The sequence below is a fragment of the Saimiri boliviensis genome, chromosome 16, assembly GCF_048565385.1.
Source record: "Saimiri boliviensis isolate mSaiBol1 chromosome 16, mSaiBol1.pri, whole genome shotgun sequence".
In the NCBI taxonomy this organism is placed as follows: Eukaryota; Metazoa; Chordata; class Mammalia; order Primates; family Cebidae; genus Saimiri; species Saimiri boliviensis.
The window spans coordinates 87048037-87075766 of record NC_133464.1 but is presented as its reverse complement, the minus strand read 5'-3'; the positions used below and the strand labels follow the sequence as shown (position 1 = coordinate 87075766).

General features: G+C 47.3%; 1 protein-coding gene across 2 annotated transcripts in view; it reads right to left on the bottom strand.

Moving 5' to 3' along the window:
* The window catches only part of LATS2 (large tumor suppressor kinase 2), a 112853-nt gene that overhangs the window by 34795 nt on the left and 50328 nt on the right, over window positions 1-27730 (bottom strand). For both annotated transcript variants that reach the window (XM_074387934.1, XM_039473363.2), the window contains exon 3: window positions 1745-1877. In XM_074387934.1, the coding sequence (XP_074244035.1) occupies window positions 1745-1877 (133 nt within the window). The remainder of the gene's footprint in view (window positions 1-1744; window positions 1878-27730) is intronic.

The following is a 27730-nucleotide window of genomic DNA, read 5'->3' as shown; positions in this document are numbered from 1 at the left end:
CCCCTCTGCCCTGCCAGTCACCCTAATGTGTTAGGGGAGTGGGGGCAGGCTGGAGGCCAAAGGGCACGCAGCGGGGCCAAGGACAGTAGAGAAGACAGCACCCCATCCCGGCGCATCCTTAACCCCTGGGGACTGCACCAGGGTCACTCTCCTGTCAGGCTAGGGAGCTGCACAGAGCCAGCTTTGTTTTCCAAACCGTATCATGCCCAAGTTGTGGGGGGCTGTTTGCCACCACACTGTTCCCAAAGTGTGGCTCCCTCACACCAACGGCAGGTCGGTATCTACTGCTCCGCTTTCCTTTCACCTCTTGTCTAAATTAAAACGTTTTCTAGGTTTTTGGGGGGTCTGTATTAAAACAAAGCAACATATACACAACACTAAAAACCACACAAAACCCCTCTACAAATATCCAAATTGATTTCATCTGCTGCTGCCTTAATCCTGACCTCCATGTTGAACATCTCCTCCGAAACAGACCCCAGAAGGGAGGACCCAGGCCCCTTTCACTTCTTGAGGCCAACTGCCCCGCTCGGCTCAACTTGGCGGAGGGCGCCACAGGGTGGAAAGGCTGTGCCTTGCCTATAGGGAGACCACACGGATACCTGGCAGAGTGAAGGCCCTGACAGCCTGGCACTGGCCAGAGGTCACAGGCACACCAAGGCTTCGTTTTCCCTGGGCTCAGAAGACGTCAGTGAATACGCACACCAAAGACAAGCGCGGGCGGAAATCTGCAGAGAACGTGGGCCCGGCTTTCCCTCTGAGCTGTGCTCTAAGACCTCAGAACTGGAAATAGCCTGACATGGATGGCCAGCTGCAGCTGTTTAAGGAACTGTCTTCTCTTAAGAAGAAAACAGAAATGTGGGTCTTCTTAACAAGGAAGATTCAACTTACAAAAGTAAGATTTTTCTCACTTGCCACGTGAAGTAGGTTTCCCATAAAATTGGTAAAGCTCTTGCTAATTATTATGATTTTTCTTTTTTCTTTTTAAAATAGAGATGAGGTCTCCCTCTGTTGCCCAGGCTGGTCTCTAGCTCTTGTCTCCATCCTCGGGCCTTGGTCTCCCAAAGAGTTGGGATTACACAAAACAAAGCCAGACCAGACCAGACCAGGTCAGACAGTCTTGGGATTACAGGCTTGAGCCACTGTGCCTTTATTACACCCCAGGGGCCTCAGGTACCAATCACAGATCACAGGGCCCATGTGCTCCGTCCTGGGAAAGTAACATTCACCTATAGCCAATGAAAAGCAGGGGTTTGGTGCGGTGCCTCAGGCCCTTCACAGAGGATGCTGAAGGGGGCCCAGCTCTGCCCACGCTGCCTGCCATCCAGCAGCCACTCTCAGAGGCTATGCTGTGAGAGAGGTGTGCTTTAGAATTGAGGAGAGAAGCCACCCTTGTCAAAGATCCCTCCACAGGCCCAAGAGAAAGTGAAAAGACCATTTTTACTCCCACTTCGCTGACTTTTTTGATCTTTCATAAAACAAGCACACACCTTTCCCTAGGTAGGAAGTACCAAGGTAATTTCACACGAGGTGGATGGGGCAGGCGCCGGGCGCTTCCCCTGGGGCTGCCCCTGCTAGGGCCTGACTCTCTCGGGGCAGGACAGGCTCAGCTTGCCTATACCAGAACGAGGCAATGTGCCAGGAAACTGGTTCTGGCCAGGCCAGGTCGGACCTCTCTGCACATGGTTTTGTGTCCTGAAGCCACAAACCGTCTTCGCCCACCATGCTGCGGGCCTGGGCTCACCTGGGGAGGTCTGCTTAATGACCCGCACAATCTGCTCATTCCTTGGATCCAGGTAGCCCATCTTGCTGATGTACTCCAGGGCGGCCTCGATGCTCCTGCTGCCCGTTTGCTTGAGAGCTCGGCCAGCCATCTCCTGGGAGGGAAGCAAAGGAGAGGTAAGTGCACGTCATCCGAAAGCAAAGCTGCCAGGCACTCCCGTCCCCAGTCTGTGCTGCCAACACTTTGCCTCCGTCACTGCTAAGAACCTGTGAAGCACTGCAGGAGACCCTCAGAATGAGCGCAGGTGGCTGCGTGTCCTGCAGGTGCTTGATGACAAAAGCCTAGCATAAGCCACACCACGGACTATTTGGCCTTCCGTTAAGGACCCATGGGAATTTTGATGACGGGCAGAGATTTAAAATTCTGCTTCTCCTTAGAAAACTTTTGTGGTTGGACTGGTGAGTTCAGGATGAACCTAGAACTAGAAACGTTTAAGGGGAAGAACTGTGGGAGTCAGGGAACCTGGCTTTAACCTCAGCTCACCCCCAGGCTAACTTTGGGATGAGGAAACCTGTCCCCAGGCAGAGGGTGCAGCTGCCCAAGAGTCATATATTACATGCCTACTGTTTACAATGCCCTGTGCTGGCTACGGCAGCAGAGGACTGGCCCTTAGGGATCTGACTTGTACGAGAAAGACAGACACAACAGGAGCCCATGGAGCCATGCCGGCACAGGACAGGTCCCTCAAACTGCTTGTGGGATGAACACAAGACAGAGGCTGGTGGCCACCACCAGAGAGGGCAAGTAAAGTGGGTGAGGGCCAGAGGAGAAAGCCTCCCTCCACCCGAAGGACGGGGTGGAAGGCTAAGGTGGAATGGCTAAGCTGTGCCAGACTCTGGGCAGGTCGAGAGCCCTGGAGAGAAAAGGCATTCCTGGCAGATGGGACAGCCAGAGCAGAAGCCTGGGGAAAGACGGGCTCGTGGCAGCAGCACACCAGGGTGGAAGGAGGTGTGGAGAGGGACCCACAAGATGGGGGCCGGGCTCTCCAGGGTTTTGCTCCTGTCTGCAGGCAGTCAAGGAAGCTTTCAAACAGGGACACGCGGCGTCAGCAGGTCAGGCTGGGGACAGTGGTGGGTGCAGAGCTGGAGGCACTCAGGTGGGGGAGACCGAACAGGCAGGAGGGTGCAGAAGAGATGCAGCCCAAGGTGGGCGGGGCTGTGAAGCTCTGACGACGACGGCCCCCCCCCCCCCCCCCCCGTCATCTTTCAGGAAAGAGCCGTAGGCAGACAGGGAGGGTGAGCAGAGAGAAAAGAACACCATTGAGGCTGGCCCTGGGACAAGGGCGAAGCAGGCAAAGGCCACAAAAAGGGCGCTGGCAGGAGGAAACTGAAAATGCACGATGGGGAGCCCTGGAGAGGAGCCCACAGTTACCCAGACAGCAGACAAGAAAGGGGTGGAGATGTCGAAAGACCCAGGGATGGTGGGGGAGGCTGTGCAGGCCTGCTCGGCGGCATGAAGGCTGGCGCTGGTCATAGAGCCACTCTGCAGAGAGACGCAGCACTGAGTGTCCCCTTCCTCTGGACGGGGCATCGTGGGGCCCATGACCCGAACCACACTCAGCTGTGCGTCTGTGATTCTCTTAGGACGAGAAGAACCTGGCAGGCCCGGAAACCATGTTACTCATGCCTGCATCTGCCCACTTAACCCAGTGCCTAGAACAAATTAAGCACTTACGATCCATACACGATGGACTAATAGTAAATCGAGCTTTCCAGTCCTGGCCATCTGACAGCAGAGTGGCAGGATAGAAAATGCTGGCTGTAAACTGTGCCAGTGTTCTTAGCAATGAGGGTGTGGGCATGGCAAGATGGCAGGGACAGGGAAGGGGCTGCCGAGGAACGCGAGGTGGAAGGCCTGGGGAGGTGCTGCCACATGGGCAGGCCACGTCACAGTGGAGGGACATGAAGTGACGGACTGGAAAATGGTAATAAGAACAGAGCTGTTTGTTGAAGTGGCGCCGCGACTGCCAGAAAGGGCGAATGTTTACAACCTGGAAGAGCTGCAGAGAGCAGACAGCAGTGGTTCAGAAGGGAAACGCTTCCTGGCCTCACCTGGGACGGGAGATAAGACTCCCGCCGCCGACTTCACAGCTGTGCTATGCTATGAGATCACGTCTGCGAAGACTCAACAGCTTGGAGGAAGACATGATATAAGACCACATCTTTGTGGGATCACCCTGGAGCTTTTGGCGACCATTTAAAAAATGTGCCAATTGGGGCCAACTCTAACCGCAAGCCTTTCCATCAGCACTAACCGTTCAATTGCTTTGTCTGAAACGTGACCAACTCTGTCTCCTGCAGGGTGAATCACCAGCCTGTGCTCATTAACCCAGTACCTGCTGGCTGCCAAGGAAGGGACACCTCCGGGACAGGCTAGGTCGATGTGGATGTTCTCAAACTCTCTCCCCATTTACAAAGCACCCACTACTCAAGATGTGCATGTTTATTGTGCTTCAAATCTAGGAACTCAACTACGAAAACTCCGCAAGGAGACCACAAGTGAAGACTCATGTTCAGAGGGGAGTTTCTTTCTTTCTTTCTTTCTTTTTTTTTTTTAAAGATGGGGTTTCACCATGATGGCCAGGCTGGTCTTGAACTCCTGACCTCAGGTGATCCACCCACCTCAGCCTCCCAAAGTGCTAGGATTACAGGCGTGAGCCACCGCTCCCAGCCCAGAGGGGAGTTTCAAGTCATAAAAGTGAACACACTCATGAGCCAGCTTGTTTATAAATAAACCCTTCAAATAACCCGCGTTGACTGAGGCTTGCCCATGTTACCTGTCCATCAATGCTTCTTTAACACGAAATACATTAACTCTAAGAAGATGCTACTGTACATATACATAGAGCTACGTTTTAAACGCTGAAGGAAATGGGAACCCACTTCTAAATCCATCAGAAATACACGACCTCTGGGCACAAAGTACATGCAGAGTCACAGAATGAAGACAAGCACACAGTCTGGGGAGTGATAAGAGGTCAGAGCCAGGAGGCGGGAGGAGTGTGTCACGGAGATGCAGCTGAAGCCGGCCTAGGAGCGTGGCCACTTCCTTTCTAAGAATGTATGGAGACCAAGCTGGATGTGGTGGCTCACGCCTGTAATCCCAGCACTTTGGGAGACTGAGGCGGGAAGACTGCCTCCTGGAAAGCCCAGGAGTTTGAGACCAGCCTGGGCAACACAGCAAGACCCCATCTCTACAAAAAAATAGCCAGGCGTTGGTGACGCATGCCTGTACTCCCAGCTACTCAAGAGGCTGAGGCAGGAGGATTGCTTGAGTCCAGGAAGTAGGGCAGGCTGGGCAACAAAATAAGACTGCGTCTCAAAAAAGAAAAAAAAGAAGGTACAAAGATGGCCTTTTAAGAGTCCTTATCTAGAATTGTAGGCGGCTATTCCAAAAGATGGCAGGATGGCACAGTGGTCCAGGGAGCAGAGACCGAGGCCACGCGCCTGGGTTCAGCCCTCCCCTCTGCCACTTAGCAGCTGTGGAACCTTCAGCAAGTGATTTCCCTACTCTGAGTGCCTGTTTCCTCATCTGGGAAATAAGGCTAACAGGTTGCTCTTGGGACTAAAGGAGATAATGTCACGTTTCGGCATCAGCGTCATTTAAGGGTTAGCTGTTACATTTCACAAAGGTATCTTATGTGTTTCTGGGAAAACACATAAAAACTGTAATTGTAGATTTTGTGCAGGTTTGACATTTAATGACTCTAATGTTTTACTGTGTATTCTTCCCTTCTAATCATTATAGAAAGAGGTGTAATGAGTTCTTTTCACCAAGCATCAATAGACACCTCTAGTCTCGTGCAGCTTACCTCAGGCTGCCGTGTAAACATTGGCCACGTCTATGCATGCCAAGACGTGGAAAGGCTGGGCAGCCCTGCCCCAAAGCAAGGGTGATGCTGCAAGTCAGCTGAAGGCAAGGACAGCTCAGGTGTGTGTTCTGGTGTCTAGTGTGTAGAAAGTGATCGCAGATATTTGTTCAATGAATGAGTGACTAAATTAGACTGACACAGGATAGAGGAAAGGAGGACAGTGCTACAAGCAGGGAGTGAGAAGACACTGCCTGTTCCACTGGGCAGGCTGTCCTGGTGTGTGGAAGATGGCGATAAAGCACGCAGCACAGACGCACCGAGGCGCAGGCTGAAGGGAATTTCAAATCAACATTAACAGCAGCAGCAACTTCCAAGTTTTACTCCATTATCTCGTTTGCACATGTGCCATTCTTCAGGAGAGCCCCTCCTACAGAAGCTCACAAAATCTTAATGCGTTTGAACATGCGTGTCATGCCCTATTTACCAATTACTAATTATTTACGGTCATGTGGCTAAGAAGACTTTGATGACTTTGTGTCACCTAGCCACGTGCAACAAGAAAATGCTACGCACACTAAATTTTTCTCCTAAAACACTCAAGAAAGTTTAATTTAAGATTGTTTAAGGTCTCACAGAAAAAAAAGATGCGAATCCATTGAACCTGGTTACCATAAATGGAGCCTGCTCTTCCAGACAGATAATCAGTGCTGGAGTTGAAGCCATCATATTACAGACCTGTGGCGTTCAACACTTGCTTCATTAGTGACCACTCCATGCCACCTGCTGCAAGAGTAAGATGCTCAATGTGTGCAAAACCCATCTCCTGCGTCTAACTCACCTGCACTCTCAGGCCTCCTAACTGTGTAAGCATCTTGATTTTGAGATTTCTTTCACATCTCACATCATCTGGAAGAATTTTTTTTTCTACCTACATTAGAGTAGTAGAAGATTCTTTTGTTTTTGTTTTTGTTTTTTTTCTGAGACACAGTCTCATTCTGTCCCCCAGGCTAGAGTACAGTGGCATGATCTTGGCTCCTTGGCTCGCTGAAACCTTCATCTCCCAGTTGAAGCAATTCTCCTGCCTCAGCTTGCCGAATCGCTGGGATCACAGGCAGGCACCACTGTACCTGGCTAAACTTTGTATTTTTAGTAGAGACGGGGCTTTGCCATGTTGGCCAGCCTGGTCTTGAACTCCTGACCTGAGGTGATCCACCTGCCTCAGCCTCCCAAGGTGCTGGGATTACAGGTGTGAGCCACTGCACCTGGCCCGATAGATTTGTGATACTTGGAAGGGAGAACTGATACTACTATTTACAATCCACGTCAAATCCAGCAAAACCTAACATGGCATAAACTCTATGCCTCACGGTTTGGGGAGCCACAATGGTTACAAAATAAGAGTCTGACGGGCTCTCACCTGGAGCCTTTATCTGCTACCCTGTGGGCAGTTCTTGCAAATTCACATACATTAAGTGAAAAATTCTTTTGTCAGACTTGCTGCAGAATAGAACCTAGTAGGGCTAAATACTACTGCATCAAGGATACCCTGGGGGCCTGGCAGCCTCATCTCTTCTGGACAGCAGTGACATGCACTGCAGTGGGCTGTCCTCAGCTTGGGGTGGTGGACCCGGACCAGACAGAAGGAAGTCTTCCCATTGCATTAAAGCAGAGCTCCTCAACAGGTTTTCTGCCTCATGGCTAAAACAGAGAGATTGGGGAGGGATTAAAAAAGAGCAAGATAAACCGAGATTTCAAACTTCACTGGTTTACTGCTGCTACTGACAGCTCTTGTGAAACTCCACTTCAGGTGTGTGAATTACATATTAAGCAGTTTTGAGCATCTGTACCTTAGGTATCTTTCCCAAGATATTTCTCCTCTTAACGTTTTGTCAACAAATTGGTGTTCACTTACAACTGAATCTAACACTATGAAGCCTGGAAATGTGAGATTTGCCCACACGCTGTCTGATATAGAAAGGATGGCGGCCGGGCACGGTGGCTCACGCCTGTAATCCCAGCACTTTGGGAGGCCGAGGCGGGTGGATCACGAGGTCCAGAGATCGAGACCATCCTGGTCAACGTGGTGAAACCCCGTCTCTACTAAAAATACAAAAAATTAGCTGGGCATGGTGGTGCGTGCCTGTAATCCCAGCTACTCAGGAGGCTGAGGCAGGAGAATTGCCTGAACGCAGGAGGCGGAGGTTGCGGTGAGCCGAGATCGCGCCATTGCACTCCAGCCTGGGTATCAAGAGCGAAACTCCGTCTCAAAAAAAAAAAAAAAAAAAAAAAGAAATAAAGGACGGCAAAAGAGGCATGTAACAAAACGTCGAGGTGGCTGAGGTGTGGGGCACCTCAGGCTCTGCCAGGATCTTGAGGCAGTTCCTCTCAATTTCAAGGACCGCATCCCAGCTCCAAGGCTCCCCACTGGATGGTCCAGGCCTCTGTTGCGGGTACACCATTATGATCCCCTCTGCTGTCCCTTGGGGAAGCTGGCCTCACCCAGCTCTCCAGCCACTGACCAGCTGCCAGGCAGACCAGCATGGGCTCCTGACACACGCTCCGCTCTCCTGGCGTGCTCCCCTTCCAGCAGGCACAGGGCCTACAAGGATGGGTGGGAACCAGAAGACATTCCTTCAATCTACCACTAGCTCTTAGCAAGGTAGGAGCTGGGCTCACAATGCCTAAGCAGCAGAAGTATTTCACGTGCATTGCCCTGTGAATGCGAGTAATTTAAATGCAGTGACAATTATTATGTATGAGGGAAGGAATTTCCTATGAAGATCCTTCCCCTCAGCCCTTCCTGGTAAGGAAACATTTTTCAAGCCTTAGCAAAACCATATCCTAAAGTTTGAACATTCCAGCTATGAGGTTTGGCTGAAAAAGCAGAAATGAAGTGCTCTGGCCCTGTTGTGTCTTCATGGCCTTCTTCTGTCTGTGTCTGCCTGCCTCTCAGGCTTCCTTAGGTAACTTCCACTTCAGTCGTAGCTCATGCCTGTAATCCCAGTGCTTTGGGGAGGCCGAGGCAGGATTGCTTGAGGCCAGGAGTTCAAGACCAGCCTGGGCAAGAACCCCCCCATCTCTGTAAAATGTAAGAAAATGAGCTGGGCACGGTGGTGGGTGCCTATAGTTCTAGCTACTCAGGAGGCTGAGGCAGGAGAAACACTTGAACCTGGGAGGTGGAGGCTGCAGTGAGCTGAGATCATGCCACTGTACTCCAGCCTAGGGGACAGAACAGGAGAGCCTGTCTCAAAAAAATAATAATAATTAATTAATTAAGAAAAAACAAAGGATGAGGGGGAGAAAAGGCAGAGCTGGCTGGGAGAGGAGGCTGCCTCCTCTCTGGCAAGATCCTAAGCTTCCTTGGAGGATTGCGGGCGGGCTGGTCTTCAAAAGAACCTCTGACCCAAATCCCTAGATTTTTTGACCAGGACATAGAAGCCGAGGAGCTGGAATTTCCAGAGTGTTCCAACTCCAACCGTATGGAAAGGCGCCTGGAAGAATGAAGCCCCTCTGGGCCCAGAGCTCCTCTAGAGGCCCCACCGCTGCATGCCCCTCCCATGTCCAGCGATCTTGGGCAGGCGGGTCCCCATGACCCTGTCCTTGCTGGGCGAGGCTGGGCGGGGCCGACAACCTTGACTGCTGGGGCAGAGCACCATAAGCTTTTCCATGCAGTAACCTTGTCCACGTGAGGCGGGGGCCGCAGCGACCTCGTGCACATGCACGGGGTGGGGGAGGGGGGAAGGGGACATGACATTGTCCACGACCTCATCCACGCGGGGCAGGGGCCCCAGCGACCTTGTGCCCGTGGGGTGGGGGCCTTGGCGACTTTTTCCACAACCTTGTCCACATGGGACAGGAGTCCCAGAGACCTCGTGCATGCAGGGCGGGGGTCCTGGGGACCTTGTCCAGTACCTTGTCCACGCGGGGCAGGAGCCCTGGCAATCTTGTGCATGCGGAACTGAGGCTCCTCCGCAACACTGTCCACGCAAGGCGTGGCCCTGGCGACCTTGGGCAGGTGCAGCGTGCGCTGCATGAGAGCCAACTGTGGCTGGAAAACAAGTGGAGGACAAATGGAAGAAGTGGCCTTTGGAGCTTGTGTGCAAGAAAAAAATGAGTTGTCACCTCGCATGGATGCAGCAGAAGCTCCAGCCCCTGCAGCGACCTCCTCCGGTAGCTGGTGACGCTGCAGGCCCCTGCACCTTGGTACACCAGAAACACGCAGGGAGGACACCTGCTCCTCGCACACAGGTAAAAACATACAACTTTTTTTTTTTCTTTTTTTTTTTGAGACGGAGTTTCGCTCTTGTTACCCAGGCTGGAGTGCAATGGCGCGATCTCGGCTCACCGCAACCTCCGCCTCCTGGGTTCAGGCAATTCTCCTGCCTCAGCCTCCTGAGTAGCTGGGATCACAGGCACGTGCCACCATGCCCAGCTAGTTTTTTTTTTGTATTTTTAGTAGAGACGGGGTTTCACCGTGTTGACCAGGATGGTCTTGATCTTTCGACCTCGTGATCCACCCGCCTCGGCCTCCCAAAGTGCTGGGCTTACAGGCTTGAGCCACCGCGCCCGGCCTAAACATACAACTTTTTAAAAGTAACTTATGGGAAAGGAATGAAGAAGACATTTGGCATAATTTTTTGGTTTTGTTTTGTGTATTTTTAAGGGCTATGCTAATCTCCGTATTGTTCCAGTTTTAGTATATGTGCTGCGCTGCAGAAGTGAGCAGGTTTTTGACAGGGTCTTGCTCTGTCGCCCAGGCCGGAGTGCAGTGGCTCAATCAGGGCTCACTGCAGTCTGGCCCTGCCGGGCTTCAGCAATTGTCCCATTTCAGCCTCCTGTAGGTGGGAGCCAGCATGCTCGGCTAATTTTTTTAAAAAGTTTTTTTGTAGAGATGGGTTCTCACTGTTTCTCAAACTCCAGCGCTCAAGCCATCCTCCCACCTCAGCCTCCTAAAATGCTAAGATTACAGGCATGAGCCAGGGCATCTGGCCTTCAGCCTGGACAATGTGACGAAACCCCACCTCTACTAAAAATACAAAAAATTTAAAATTAAAAAAAAAAAAAAATTAGCTGGGCATGGCAGCACACACGCACACACCTACATAGCCCCAGCTACTTGGGAGGCTCAGGCAGGAGAATCGCTTGAACCTAGGAGGCGGAGGTGGCAGTAAGCCGAGATCACACCACTGCACTGCAGCGCCGGCAAGAGGACAAGTCTCCATCTCAAACGAACAAACAAACAAAAAAAGAAACATTGATAAAGAGCACTTTATAACTACTGTTAGCACCAAAATAAAATCAATAATTATAAAGATAAGTGAGGTGGTAAAACTATTCTTGGTCATGTATAAACCAAAAATATTCAGGGGTGATATTTATTAGTATCAAAAGTTATTACATTTTTTTGTACCCTGATTTAATAATTTTGTTTCTTGAAATTTATCCTCAGGATGAAATAATTCAGTTTTGAAAAACTGATTTCCATAATGATTATCTGTCAGATTTAGGTTTATCAGCTCCTCAAATAGGAAAGTGTGGGATGGGAGTTAGAGGCCACATGGCCATTACTAAACAACAATTTTAATAAATATAGTCCCTAGAATATACTTACCACAGCCAGAAATAATACTTTCTACAACTCAAACAAATCTACCATTGCTCTAGATGCTGAGTATGTAGCAGTAAACAAAATAGGCAACATTCAGTAATGTAAATAACATGTAAAAATGCTGATTGTATAGAATGCTTTGTCTCTTAGTAACTATGTATACAAATCAGTTATGGCTATGAACAAGGGCTTGATTAGAACATGGAAAAAATTAAAGTATGACTTAATTTTATGTTGAAAGAGCAATGGTTTCTAAAGAAGAGTATGACAATAAGATGCTTACACATATATCGAATTCCATGATAACAAAACTACCTATACTATCTAGCTGCATAATTGTGGACAGATCACAAAAATTCTCCAGATCCCAACTGTGCCCAACAAAATGGCAAGATAAGAATATACGAGCTAATCCCAAAGTTCCTTTTAACTGTAAAATTCCCAGATTTTGAAGGATGTTTGCTAAAGTAAGACTTGACATTTGTCACAATTGAGATAGGTAAACGGAGGTAAAGCACATTCCACAGAAACAATATACCAAAAATTCCCTGTACACACACACACACACACACACACACACACACACCCTGTGAAGAGTTTCAGGGGTCCTGGATCCTATATTTCTATTCATGTGTCCCTAACAGTGCTACCAAAAAATGGGCACTAATAGTTTCTCCCATCCCTGAATATACAGGCAGCAGCTCTCAATACAAAGTGGAATCTACTTCCCCTCCCCTTGAATATTGGCTGGCCCGTGATTTGCTCTATCAGTGGAATGAAGCAGAAATGCTGCTGTGCCAGTTCTCAGCCTTGCCCTCAAGAAACCTGGCTGTTTCCATTTTCACTCCTCAGATCCCACCATGGCTGGAGACAGATCCAGTCAACTGTGCCACAGTTTCAACCCGCGAGTGAAGCCCTCTTAAGTGTTCGGCCCCAGCTGAGTTCTCACTGAGATGAGCTCCATGGAAACCCAGCAGATACTATATGGAACTCCAGCAGGCACCACATAGAGGAGAAAAACTGCCCAGCTGAGCATAGCCAAGCCCACAGAGCCATAGGAAATAAGAAGCCATTATTATTATTATTATTTTGTATTTTTAGTAGAGACAGGGTTTCACCATGTTGACCAGGATGGTCTCGATCTCTTGACCTCGTGATCCACCCACCTCGGCCTCCCAAAGTGCTGGGATTACAGGCTTGAGTCACCACGCCCGGCCGAGAAGCCATTATTTTTAAGTCACTATTCTGGGATGGTTGGTTACACAGCAGTAGATAATTGATGATAACTGACTCTACTTTGTTCTCTGCTGTGTATAATCTGGACAAATATGCCCGTAATTATCTTTTTAAAAATTAATTATCTTTTTTTTCTGAGACACAGTCCCACTCTTGTTGCCCAGGCTGGAGTGCAGTGGTGTGAAAACTGCTCACTGCAGCCTTGACTTCCCAGGCTCAGGTGATTCTCCCACTTCAGTCTCCAGAGTAGCTGGGACTACAGGCGTGCACCACCACACCCAGCAAATTTTTTTGTTATTTTTTTAGTAGAGTTGGGGTTTCATCATGTTGCCCAGGATGGTCCGGAACTCCTGAGCTCAAGCAATCTGCCTGCCTTAGCCTCCCAAAGTGCTGGGATTACAGGAGTGAGCCATGGTGCCTAGCTTTTTAAAATCTGAAATTTATTTTTTAGAGACAGGGTCTTGCTCTATCACCCAGGCTGAAGTACAGTGGTGGAATCAAAGCTCACTCCAGCCTCTAACTCCTGGGGCTCAAACTTCCTACCTTGGCCTCCCAAGAAGCTATGATTACAGATGCAGGCAACCATACCCGGTTAACTTTATTCTTTAATTTCTTTTTTATTTTTAGATATAGCATCTCGCTATATTGCACAGGCTAGTCTCAAACTCCTGACCTCAAGCAATCCTCCCTACCTCAGCCTCCCAAAGTACTGGGATTACAAGCATGAGCCATTGCACCTGGCCTGTAATCCCACAAATCTTTATGATATTAGCAGTAATTGAGTCTATTTGGACAAAAGCTGAGAAGACCTAACCATTCAAAATTTAAATTCTTTAAATTTAAATTCTTTAAATTTTCTGGCCAGGTGCAGTGGCTTACGCCTGTAATCCCAGCAGTCTGGGAGGCCAAGCTGGGTGGATCAGGAGGTTAGGAGTTTGAGACCAGCCTGGCCAATATAGTGAAACCCTGTCTCTTCTAAAAATATAAAAATTAGCCAGGCATGGTGGTCCACGCCCATAGTCCCAGCTACTTGGGAGGCTGAGGCAGGTGAATTGCTTAAACCTGGGAGGCAGAAGTTCTGGTGAGCCAAGATTGTATCATCGCACTCTAGCCTGGGCAACAGAGCAAGACTCCCTCCATCTCAAAAAAAGACATTAAATTTTCAAATAGGTAAGATGACAGTTATTAACAGAAAGATTTAATAATATGCTTAGAAATAATATTTCTCCAAAAAATGAGATTACTGTCCCATTATGGATTGCTGGTGTGATCAGTGAACTTTGAGAACCTAAATAAATATATATTTTAAAATTTATTATTATTTTGGGGACGGGTCTTGCTCAGAGTTCAGACTAGAGTGCAGTGGCCCAATCTCTGGTCACTGCAAACCCTTCCCAGGCCCAAATGATCCTCCTACCTCAGCCTCCCAAATAGCTGGGACTACAGGCATACCGTCACACCGATCTAATTTTTGTCTTTTTTTTTTAAAGACAGAATCTCGCTCTATCACCCAGTCTGGAGTGCAGTGGTGCAACCTTGGCTCAATGCAACCTCCACCTCCTGGGTTCAAGCAATCCTCCTGCTTCAGCCTCTCAAGTAGCTGGGATTACAGGTGCATGTCTCCACATCCAGCTAATTTTTATCTTTTTGGTAGACACATGGTTTCACCATGTTACCCAGGCTGGTCTCAAACACCTGGGCTCAAGCGATCTGTGCACCTCGGCCTCCCAAAGTGCTGGGATTATGGGTGTGAGCCACTGTGCCTGGCCAGGAGTGTCTTTTTAAATAATCTTACATCTTTTAAGGCCCCAAAGTAAGTATTTGGTTGGGTTAATATTTGACTACAAAATTACTTTTACTAATGTTCAATGTTTAAATGCTTTTATTCTTAAAGCGTGCTAAATTCTTTGTTATGGCTACTATTACTAGGTCAAATCTCTCTGTGAGAAAAACATACTCAAATTTTTAAAAAATAACATACATACGAAGACACTTAAAAATGAATATAACATACAGAAGAATATAACATTCAAGAGCACCTAAAAATGCTTCTGTAATAGTGGCCAGGCACGGTGGCTCATGCCTGTAATCTCAGCACTTTGAAAGGAGGCCAAGGCCAATGGATCACCTGAGGTCAGGAATTTGAGACCAGCTTGACCAATGTGGTGAAACCCTGTCTCTTCTAAAAATACAAAATTAGCCAGGCGTGGTGGGGCATGCCTGTAACCTCAACTACGTGGGAGGCTGAAGCAGGAGAATCACTTGAAGCTGGGAGGCAGAGGTTGCACTGAGCTGAGATCAGCCATTGCATTCTAGCCTGGGCAATGAAAGTGAAACTCTGTCTCAAAAAAAAAAGCTTCTGTAATGGAAGGGAGAATCAACCTTTAACAGTACACATCCTGTTCAGTCCTAGTGTTTTCTAAAGCAGCATTACTGGGCACCAACCAGCACACGTGTGTATCGGCATGAACCTGCGGGTGCACACAGCATGCTGTTCTGAGCGCAGGAAACCAGTACCACAGTGGCTTTCCCGGCCCCCTGCCTCCAACCCGGCAGGCACGTGTCTGCTTTGGCAGGAAGCGCTTTGCTTCCATAGGACTGTCCAGCAGTATCTGGATCTAAGGGTTCTGAGAGCCCAGCCCAATGTGAAATTACACAAGAGCTTCATGAGGAAAGATTTTGTCTGTCTCCTTCCAAAACCTATACCCACCCAGACATTCCTGTTTTCAAGGAGGACAGCAGGTACACTAAAATTTGGTTTGTACAAGTCACCAGGAAACTAAGTAATTACGCAAAATTCACCGCGGGAGTCATCGTGTGCCAGGCCATGAGCATGACACCAAGGGACAGAGACCAGCTCCAGCGTTATGCCAGGAAGTTCTCAGTGGACAGCACAGGAATGGGGTACTCCATGGGAAGGACCACGTTGGTCCCACAGAAGATGCAATTCTAGGAAAATTCTGGGAACCATCAGTCAAGAGGGCTTGGTGTCACGAGTGGGCAGAGGCCAGTGTTTTCCCAACACAAACGGCAACCAAACACTAAGTTAGATACCCACTTTAAAATGTGGTCAGATGGAGGGCAGGGCTGGGGCTGGGGTAGGACTCAAAAGGAGGCTCAACAAACTATATGGTGGACAGAAAAGATTGCACAGAGAAAATGGAGAATGAAAATCATTTGACCTGGACAGAGTGTGGTGTAAGCCAGAGGGATGCTGAGTACCCAGGGAAGAGGGGACATTTGGATGCAGACTGAACAGAGCTTGCTTCCCTGTGGTTATTTCTAAAATGCTGTCAAGTAGGTTGAAGATCTGGCAAATTATAGCTTCACCCAAAGAGAAAGATAGTAATCTGCTACTTTCACAAAATGCCCTCAAAAGAGTCACTGACAAGGTGATTTGATAAAGTACACAAATATTTTAGTTATGAAGTATGGTAGCAAAAACTGAAATCCCCTGGCTATGCAGTTTTTATGTATTTTTCTGAAATAAATAAATAAATAAATAAAACAGTATGACTTTGAAATAGATACATATTACGAGTTTAATTTGAATTTTAGTTTATTTATTTATTTATTTATTTATTTATGAGACAGTGTTGTTCCGTCACCAGGCTGGAGTGCAACGGCACGGTCTCGGCTCACTGCAACTTCTGCCTCCTGGGTTCAAGCAATTCTCTTGCCTCAGCTTCCCAAGTAGCTGGGATTACAGGCGCGTGCCACAACGCCCAGCTAATTTTTATATTTTTAGTAGAGACGGGGTTTCACCATGTTGGCCAGGATGGTCTTGATCTCTTGACCTCGTGATCCACCCGCCTGGCCTATGGGTTTCATTTTTAAGTCATATTTCCAAATGCTCAGAATCTCTGTAACAAGTTTCCATTTTCCAACAATGCTTTAAAATCCAACCATTTTGTTTAAAACTTGGCAGTTACCGTATCAGTTAGAATTTATTTTGTTATTCTAAGTTTCTGACAGTGGAATGTCAGGACAGGCATCATCCATACTGATGATAAACTAGCAGGCTTTTTCTTTTTAAAAGCTAAAAATTGTGTCTACAGACCACAGCCTGTTTTCCAGGAACTGAGATATAAGGAGGCTGAGCCAATAATCAGGTTTCTTCCAGTCAAAGCCAAGGGTAAGAAAAGGGATAGTTGTAGGTAATATTCTTTTTTCTTTTTTTTTTTTTTTTTTTTTGAGACGGAGTCTTGCTCTGTCGCTCCAGGCTGGAGTCCACTGGCACGATCTCAGCTCACTGGAGCCTCCACCCCCTGGGTTCAAGTGATCCTCCTGCCTCAGCCTCCTGAGTAGCTGGGATTACAGGCATGCATCATCACACCGACTAATTTTTGTATTTTTAGTAGAGCCAGTTTTGCCACGTTGCCCAGACTGGTCTCGAACTCCTGACCTCAAGTTGGGATTACAGGTGTGAGCCACTGTGCCTGGCCCTGACTTCTGTTTTAAAAGGCCCACCCTTGCTCCACCATGTGAAGCCGGGTATAAGCAGAGAAATGGTCGAGGAGCTGACAGGCCAGTGGGATACCACAGAGGTGCGGTGGTGCTGGAGGTGGCATCGCCAGCTACCATGGGACAGACACTAGGGCGCCGCATCCAGGGGTGGGCGGCTCTCCAAGGACTCCTGCTGGGGTTCTCAGGAGGTGTCTCCTGCTCTCACAGAACCTGCTGCTGTAGACCACAGCCTGAGGGGGAAGGGGGTCCTCCTCAGTGGGGAGGGGTGGCCCACTGGGGGTGTTGGTAGAATGACTTCACACTGAGACACAAACAGCCAGGCACCATGCACGTGGTCCCTTCTTCTCATCATGACTCTAAATGTAGCTATTTATGTTTCGCCAAACCAGGAAACGGGGGGGCTCAGAGATGTGATCATTTCCCAAGTTCATAGAAGCAGCGGTAAAGTCTGCATTCAAAACTTAAATAGTCACAAGAAGTCCAATGTCATTAGCAATCACAGAGCTTCATTTTACACAACAAGGGAGCATTTCACACCCATTAGATTGACAAATACTTTAAATGTCTGACACCAGCAAGTGCTGGCAAAGTTAGAGAGAGACTGCGTTGTAATAAACTGAGAAAAGGTGTGTAAATTGGTACAATCACATAGGAGAATACTCTGAACACATCTAGTACAGTAAAAGATGCTGAAATCCTACAACCAAGATTCCACTTCCACCCTCTAGGTAAGTTCCCCACCTACGCAAGAGGAGACAGGAAGAATACTCAGTGCCCTTCTGTCTGTAGTGGAAAACTGGAAACTATCTAAATACCCATCACCAGGAAAGTGGATAGATAAGCAGTGGTATAATTACACAGCGCAACACAGTTCAGCAATGAAGACAAATCAGAGCCTCATCTATCGACATGAATAAATCACAAAAACATAATGAATGAAGAAAGCACGTTGCAGAATCACGTTGTATAGTGTTTTAACAGTAAAACAAAGGCCCGGGTTGTCTGTCCCACAGCTTACTCCATTTTTTCACAGTCCTGCCCCCTTGTCCTGCCAGCTCTTTGGGCCAGAAACTGAGCTCATATTCACTGTGTCTGGTAAATTAAAACTGCTCAGTCACAGGTGGTCAGTGATGAATGAATGAACGAACCAACAGGCGAACGAATAAATGAAGAAATGAATGTGCAAGTCACAGCTCTTTCGTGCCACGGCTCCCCTACCACGTGGTCAGCTCTTGGAAGGCAGGAGCAAACGTGCTGCGTGCTGCACATCTGAAGCCTTGGAGCCCTCTGCAAAGTGCTGAACAAGCATCTCTCCCTGACACCTCTCCTCCCTCCCCTCTCCTCTCCTCTCAGAAGCTCTGCGGAAACTGTTCCTGCAAATTGATTCCAATTTGCTGCTGGATCACTGGTCTCAAACGATTCCTATTCCTGGGGCTACCAAGTCATGTCTGGGAATTTATACTTATCCAGGGCAAGCTAAAACAATTAACAGGCTGTTAAGTAAAAACACAACAACAGCCAGGCACAGTGGCTCACACCTGTAATCCCAGCACTTTGAGAGGCTGAAGCGGGCAGATCACGAGGTCAAAAGATCAAGACTGTCCTGGTTAACATGGTGAAACCCTGTCCCTACTAAAAATACAAAAGTTAGCTGGGTGTGATGGCACACACCTGTATTCCCAACTACTTGGGAGGCTGAGACAGGAGAATTACTTGAACCCAGGAGGTGGAGGGTGCAGTGAGCTGAGATCGTGCCACTGCACTCCAGCCTGGTGACAGGGTGAAACTCTGCCTCACAAAAAAAAAATGTAGGTAACAAACACATATATGTGAGACTTCCAGATATATGTGGTATATTAGCCACACCAATCACTCTTGTTATTCTTAATTTTTCATCATAACTGTGTAACAATCACAGTATAAAAAGAAATTTCAATACCTCTTAAAATACAGAAACTAGATGGAGGAACAGCTGCTACCTCCACATAACAGAGGACAATACAGTAAATGCATACTGTGAGCCCACAGAGCCGTGAGGATGAGGTGTAGGCGGAAAAAGGGGCCTCCCTGGAGGTCTATATGAGATCACCTGGGTCCTTAGGTATCCCCAGGCCCCCAACCCAACACCAAATCAGACTACAGTGCAGTAGGGGCAGACAGCACAGAAATAACACAGAAGGGCAGGGCACAGTGGCTCACATCTACAACCCCAGCACTTAGGGAGGCCAAGGCAAGCAGATCGCCTGAGGTCAGGAGTTCAAGATCAGCTTGGCCAACATGGTGAAATCTCCTCTCTACAAAAAATACAAAAATGAGCTGGGTTTGGTGGGGTGCGCCTGTAATCCCAGCTACTCAGGAGGCTGAGGCACCAGAATTGCTTGAATGTGGGAGGCAGAGGTCGCAGTGAGCCAAGGTCACACCACTGCACTCCAGCCTAAGCAACAGAGCGAGACTCTGTCTTAAAAAGAAAAAAATCCACAAAGGAATAACACAGAGGGTTAAGTGAGCATGGACGTGCTAAATCAACCTCAGGTTTCAACCCTCCTTCCCTGCCAACAGCCACATACCCTGCGGATCTGAAGATCTCCTCTGGTAAAAACGGAGGGGCCCCAGGGACAAGCCTCCAGACCCAGACACTGGTGGGTGCTCAGTGAAGCCTGAAGCCTCCACCTGGCCACCCTGCAGCAAAGCCCCCACTCTACAGGTCCCACGCTATAGTTCTTCCCGTCAGCTTTTAGTATATCATTCCCAAACATATACAGCCAAGAGTGCTGAACATTCAAGAAAGTATCCAAACAAAGCCAGAACAAACAAAAAATCAAACAGTGCATTTAACATGACTGTTTTCATAAAATTTTAAATGACAACATTAAAAAAAGCACTGTCAAAGATACTGTGAACTCTGGAGGAGCTAATCCCTCAAGATGGAGCCGCAGCTTACTGGGCCTTAACTCAAATTAGAACCAAGTGGCCATTTGCTGACTAGAAGTCACACACGTATTTTGAATTCCTGAAAAACCCACACCTCTGCTTCACTTTGCGAGTTTCATAGCTGCCTGTTCCTGTTTACCCTGCCTGAACCAGTCAATAAGCTGTGACTTATGTTGACCAATCAGAGCTCAGCAAACATCAGCCAATCGGAACTAAGCAAGTTTGACTCCATTTGCATACGTGGACCTGAGTGAGAACCTGGACAGAAACTATAATAAACACAAACACTCCTTAGATTCTCTGGAATGCACCTTCGGTTTCCACTGAAGACTGCATCTCCCTGGTTTGCAAACTGCTCACTAGAGTAAAGTCTCTTTTACATAAAATTCCTTTCCAGAAAACTTTTGTTCATACATATATCGACATGGTAATGGCAGCTACCTCACAGTGATGGTGGCATGATTTTTGTAGAAATCCCTACCAATTAACCATCAAATTATATCAGGACCATGGCCCTTCCTACCTCTTCTCATCTCTTTCTTGGCTGCTATTCTGAAATATCTGCTTTTCCTCACTTGTCCTGTATCAAAGACTGAAACTGGCTTCTACAGAAGGTGAGTAACAAGAAAGCTGGGATCCATAGATCCTCTCCGCCCCATCCACAAGCCTTAGATCTCCATGAAATCTGGACTCTGATACTTTGCTGCAAATGATCTAGACGTATATTTCTCATGCCAGGAAACTCATATTTTTAAACGGGTCACTGTACCCACAAGTGGCGGAGAGCTAGTAAACTAAAAAAACATAAAGTATACTTTACAGCTCCTCAGGTCCAGCAGCAGATTCTTTGAGAAAATGGTAAGTTTGCATGGCTGAGTGACACCATGTGATGGATGACTGAACAGTATTCTCATTACATGCTACTGGGAGACTTTGTCTTGGCCTAGGAATTTAAAAAATCTATTCTGCTTCTTTCCTGACTCTGGAAAAGAGGGGGCAGAAACACCAGCAGGGTGTTGTAGACTTAACAGAGTTTTAAAAATGACAGAATGTATTAATACAGTCATGTATTCCTTAAATATGGGGATATGCTTTGAGAAATTCGTCATTAGGTGATTTTGTTGTTGTGTGAACATCATCGAGTGTACTTACACAAACCCAGAGGCTACAGCCTACTACATATGTAGGCTAGATGGTATAGCATATTGTTCCTGGCTACAAACCTGTCCGTTAAGTCCTCATTTAACATCATCATTATGTTCTTAGAAACGTGCAACTTTAAGCAAAATGATGTCTGACAAAACCAATTTTACTATACACAGGGAGAATGTGTAAACTCCACACAGTGGCCCTGGCCAGGAATCAATTTTCTTCTCATCAACGTTATAACAAAATGATCTTAAATGAAACCATGTTATTCAAACACTTGCTGCATGGCCCGAGATTGGACTGAATACTGTAGGCAACTGTAACAGAATAGTGTTTCTGTATCTAAACAACAAAAATACCATATATAAAAGGTTTTTTTTAAAAAAATATGTGTCTATATAAGACACTTAACAGGAATGGAGCCTGCAGGACTGGAAGTTGCAGTGAGTGAGTCAGTGAGTGAGCGGTGAGGGAATGTCAAGGCCTAGGACATTACTGGATACTTTATAGGACTGGCAGCACCCTGGGCTGTAGGTTTCTTTACACCAACATCACCACACGTGCATGAGTATGAGCTGGGCTATTAAAGTCACTACCCAAAGTTACAAAGATAACATGGATGAAAGAAGGGAGGTAAGGTGGGAAGAGAAAATGCTCCAAGTCCTTGTATCTTCTGCAAAGCAACTAGTTAAAGTATCGACACCATTTCCAAGTCAGTAACGTCATGGTCTCTGCTGTAGTTATTTCCTTCATTCAGAACTCGTGCTGAGGAATACTAAGCAGGGTGAGGCTCTGTTCCAGGCACTGGGGATGCAGTGGTGGCAGAGCAGATGAACATCCCCATGCCCACGGACATGCCACCCTGGTGCTGGGGTATGTCCTGTATGTGAAAGTTCTCGTGTGTTTGCCTGCTTGGGTGACTTGGGCCCGTCCGCTGCGGTGACTGTGAAGCAGGCTGCCTCCCGGGTTACCAACAGCTGCTCACCAGAGTTACAGCCTTTCGTGTTCCGCCCAATCGGACCTGACAGTTGTCCTGGCTCGGTGCCTGTTCTGGCTTGATGCCTAATAATCATGTCATTTCTTGAACTATGACTAATGTGCATAAAGGAATACTAACGATTATACATTATCAAAGTAAAAATTAGTGTTTATTGATTCCAAAGTCCATGGAAAAAGTCCAATTTTCTGTAGACAAGATCCAAACGGCCAGAAAAGGCAATGGTAGGGTTACTCGGAAGGCTGCACTCGGAAAGGTAGAAAGTCCTGGACTTTGTTTAAAGGGCTTGACAGAGTTGCATGTAATCTACATCCCTTTCCCGTTTATATTGGAATGCTCTCTTTATTTACTCTCTGAAATGTCCTTTTTCTTGTCCTCCCATTAAATTTGTACAGATCATTTAAAAATAAAATAAGGCTGGGCAGAGTGGCTCATGCCTGCAATCCCAGCACTTAAGGAGCCTGAGGCAGGAGGATCACTTGAGGCTTGGAGTTTGAGGCCATCCTGGGCAACATAGCAAGACCCCGTCTCTACAAATTCAAAAAGGAATTAGCCAGGTGTAACTGCACATGCCTGTGGTCCCAGCTACTCAAGAGGCTAAGATGGGAGGATTGCTTGAGCCCAGGAGGTTGAGGCTGCAGTGAGCTATGATTGTACCACTGTACTCTACCCTGGGCAACAGGGTCAGACCCCCAACTCTAAAACAAAAGGAGAGAGAGAGAAAAAGAGGGAAGGAAGGAAGTAATGGAAGGAGGGAAGAAGGGAGATTAGAATGCCAAAAAATATAGGACAAGCAGATGAAAGTACTTTTTTTTTTTTTTTTTTTTTTTTTTTTTTTTTGAGACGGAGTTTCGCTCTTGTTACCCAGGCTGGAGTGCAATGGCGCGATCTCTGCTCACCGCAACCTCCGCCTCCTGGGTTCAGGCAATTCTCCTGCCTCAGCCTCCTGAGTAGCTGGGATTACAGGCACGCACCACCATGCCCAGCTAATTTTTGTATTTTTAGTAGAGACGGGGTTTCACTATGTTGACCAGGATGGTCTCGATCTCTTGACCTCGTGATCCACCCGCCTCGGCCTCCCAAAGTGCTGGGATTACAGGCCTGAGCCACCACGCCCGGCGAAAGTACTCTTAAAAACAGGAAGGAGAGGGTAGTAAGAGTCGGGGGTAGGGGAAAAGGTGCACAGGTCATTCTCAGGTCACCCCAGATGGAAGAAGGGGCTCTCCCAAACCCGAGGCCTTTCCTTCTTGTTCTCCCACAGATGACAGCAAACCAGGCAGGACAATTAGCAATGCAGCCGCCCACTCTCTCGGGCCAAACCACATCTCAGTACAGAGACACAGGAGCCAAAGACAGCCCTGACATTCAGGGTCAACAAACCAAAGGACCCACTCCTCACTGCCACAGTGGTTTGGCTTAGCTGATGCTCAAGTACAAATAAAGCACAGCCTTGGCTAAGGAACTGCCATAAAGGAAGTACTTCTGAGTGAAATGTATATGCTAGATCGCACTTTTCAGAAAACTACACACCGGGAAGGTTTTTACGGCCATGCTGAGGATGGATGCCAGGGGGACGTGAGAAGGAGCAATGCTGACCAGCCACACGGCAACTGAAACAAGCTCTGCTCATTTCACTGAAGTGGAAAAATCTGTTGATGCAGCCAGCACTGCTGCCATCACTTAGAGTCCAATGTGAGCAACAAAAATAAACATCATCGGGCCAAGGAGAGGAGGAATATGATATCTTTTAAAAAAACAATGTTTGTTGAGTGGTTTAAGTTTACAGATTCAAGCAAATGAAAACTCCTTTCTCAAAATTCACAAATACCATGCAACATTCTTTTTCCAGCTGGGATGATTTAAACTATTCGAAGATCTTGTCTGTTTTATGACAAGTTCGTTTTGAAAAGATGCACTGACAGCGTGTTTGTTGGCAGGTTGACGAGCCTCAACTGTGAACTCCGGGAGGGAAGGACAGGCCTAGTGTGCTCACCGCCGTATCCCTGGGGTCCAACACAGGGCCTGGCACCCCTGGCACTCACATATGGGCTGAGACAATGACTAACACTGATTCAGAATTCCTCCTGAGTGTCCCATGTACAGCGTTCCAGGGAAACTGTGTAACTCTCTTGCTCCAGTAATACTTAGATTCCTACTGAAATGAACTATCCTGCACTTGGCCACGAATGTTTAGATACACATTTCCTTACTCTTCTTCCATCATTAAGTCTTTCATTCTGAAGGGTTCTGCCATCAGCCTCTGGCAGTGCAGATCCAGGTCGCTGCAGACATAAAGGGACACCCTGGTGTGAGTGGGTTACGGGCTGTTTTGTTGTGACTGTCGGCGCACACTGCAGATACAGGAAGGACCAGGACCCTAGTGGGGACTGGACATCATACTCACTTTGTGGCACCATTTCTGTGGTGTATTCAAAGACATGTCCAATACATAGTTAAGAACAGAATAATCGTCCATACTGCACACACTGATTCACCACAAAACCCAAGGAAAACTTACTCATAAACTTGTCATAAGAGGATAGACAAAATAACTTGGCTTCACTAATGCCCAACTTTTAAGTTTCCCAGGTAGTTGTTTTAAATAGGATTTGGGGAATTGTCAAAAGTTAATCTGATTTTTTTTTTTTTTTTTTACAACCAGCAGTTTGCAAAAAGCTCCATTTACCTCTTTATATCAGTTCATCCTTTATTTTTAATTTTTATTTATTTATTTATTTATTTTTGAGATGGAGTCTCACTCTGTTGCCCAGGCTGGAATGCAATGGCAGGATCTTGGATCACTGCAACTTCCGCCTCCCAGGATCAAGCGATTCTCTCACCTTAGCCTCCAGAACAGCTGGGATTACAGGCACCTGTCATCATGCCCGGCTAATTTTTATATTTTTGTAGAGATGAGGTTTCACCATGTTGGCCAGGCTGGTCTTTAACTCCTGACCTCAGGTGATCTGCCCACCTTGGCCTCTCAAAGTGCTGGGATTACAGGCATGAACCACCACGCCTGGCCTATTTTTACTTTTTTGAGATGGACTCTGTTACCCAGGCTGCGATCTCAGATCACTGCAACCTCTGCCTACCGGGTTCAAGCAATTCTCCCTCAGCCTCCCAAGTAGCTGGGATTATAGGCACACACCACCATGCCTAATTTTTGTAATTTTAGTAGAGGCAGGGTTTCACCATGTTGGCCAAGCTAGTCTCAAACTCCTGACCTCAAGTGATCTGTCTGTTTTGGCCTCCCAAAGTGCTGGGATTACAGGTATGAGCCACCATGCTTGGCCAGTTCATTCCTTTAAAAATGGCCAGAAAGCTCTCTAAGAGACCAGATATGAAATTTCTTATTCATCCCAGCCAACCCCCAGGAAACAGCAGTGCTCTGCTGTAAATACCCAGGCACCGAAAGCAGTTCTCAGGTGACCCAGAGCAAAAACCAAGTGCTTCTCCAAGCCAAAAGCAGGAGACTGATTTGTTAATTTCACATTGTGAAATTCGCCAGAAAACCTCTCACTTATAAAACTCCACAGAATACCTGAAACTAACTCTCTTTATCGTGGGCAGAGTGCTTAATTGCCTACCTTGTTCCCGTTGTTAAGTCCAGTTTCCTAGAGAGAAGGAAAACCAACTTGCCTGATCTGTGGCCATGCATCTGTTCTCAGACTCAGAGGAATTATGGCACCAAATCACTTATGAGAAAAAACATTCATAACAGCTCCCACAGAGGAAAATATAGCAGAACCGGAAACAAATTCATCTTTGTTAGTGCTTCTCATCCAGATTTCTAAGGACTGGGAAGCATCCCAGTGGTTACAGGAGGTGACCAGCCATGAACAATGCACCTGACACTTGAATGGCAGCCGACACAGTGAAATAAAGCGGAGAATGGCCATCATCATCCACCTGTGCAGAAAAGGTTAGCATTCTATCTAGAGCTATGTTTTACTGATGTTTGGTAGGGTTTTTTTTTTTTTTTTTGTACTATGACTCAGAATTTCATAAAAACACTTCCCTTACATAGAGATGATTCGATCCTTTCCCTTTTAATTTTTGTAGAAATGGGGTCTTGCTATGTCACCCAAGCTGGTCTCAAACTCCTGGCCTCAAGTGATTCACCAGCCTTAACCTCCCAAGGTACAGGGATTACAGGCATGAGCCACCATGCCCGGCTAGTTCTTTACATTGTTACATGCAACCCATAAAACTGATTATTTGATCCACTCGAGGATCTCTTTCTGTAGTCTGAAAATTACTTCACTAAAGAATGCTTGGGTGTCATCAGTAACCAGCACCTTCCCTTCAAAAGATGACTCCTTCCTCTCTCTCTCTCTCTCTTTTTCTTTTTTTGGGTATTGTCAGCAACCAGCACCTTTCCTTCAAAAGATGACTCATTTCTTTCTCTTTCTTTTCTTTTCTTTTATGATGGGGTCTCGCTGTGTTGCCCAGGCTAGAGTGCAGTGGCACCATCTTGGTTCACTGCAACCTCCGTCTTCCAGGTTCCACAGATTCTCCTGCTTCAGCCTCCCACGTAGCTGGAATTACAGGCGCCCGCCACCACACCCAGCTAATTTTTATATTTTTAGTAGAGATGGGGTTTCACCATGTTGGCCAAACTGGTCCTGAACTCCTGACCTCAGGTGATCTGCCTGCCTCAGGCTCCCAAAGCGCTGAGATTACAGGTGTGAACCAGTGCTTCTGGCCTAATTTCATCATATCAAGAATATGAGAAGGTCCCTTCAATTAGGTGCCATGGTTTTCTTTATAACCTCTACATTTAAAGCTACGATGTGAAAGTGGGAAATGTTAGGTCAGTTTAGTTTCATTCTTCTGATTCCATGGCACTCGGCTTCAGTAACGCATAGGATCACTGGCTAGTTTTGATCTGAGACTTTTAGGTAGGATATATGTAAACTGACTGACAGGTCAAGAAGGTCTCTAAAACCTAAGGCATTCCTTCAGACAGGAGTAAAATACTTAGAATTCACTTAGAAAATAAATATTTATTTAAAAAATACTCCATGGAAACAAGTGAAGGCAAGTTTCCTTCAGACTTGGAATAGACCACACTACCCTACACAAGGCACTCATGACATGTGGGTGCTGGATGAGGTATGCGGCAATACTGAGGGGCATGGTACTGTCCATCTGGCAAGATGAGGAAAGCGTTGACATGGAAAAACAAAATTCTGCCCTGGGGCAGATGACAGTACTGCATGAGGCAGCCGCAGTTCAGAAGGGGAAGGGCTGGCTCCAGTGGGGCCACCTGGGCTTTGATAAAAGGACAAGCAGGAGCACTCTGCAGACCATACCCTGCTTGCACAGCAGGGCCAGGAAGACTGTGGTCACTTCCCTGATGTCCTTCACCCAGGTGCCCAAGAGTGACATGCTGTTTCACACCAAGACTCTCAGAACCTTTTCTCAGAGTCCCTCTTTTTTTTGACATGAGTCTTGCTTCGTCACCCTAGCTGGAGAGCAGGGGCTCGATCACGTCTCGCTGCAGCCTGCACTTCCAGGTTCAAGGGATTCTCCTGTCTCAGCCTCCCAAGTAGCTGGGATTACAGGCACACACTGCCATGCCTGGCTAAGTTTTGTATTTTTAGTAGAGATGGGATTTCACTATGCTGGCCAGGCTGGTTTGAAACTCCTGACCTCAAATAATCTGCCTGCCTCGGCCTCCCAAAGAGCTGGGATTACAGGTGTAAGCCACCGCACCTGGACCCAAGTCTCTCTTTTTAGCTA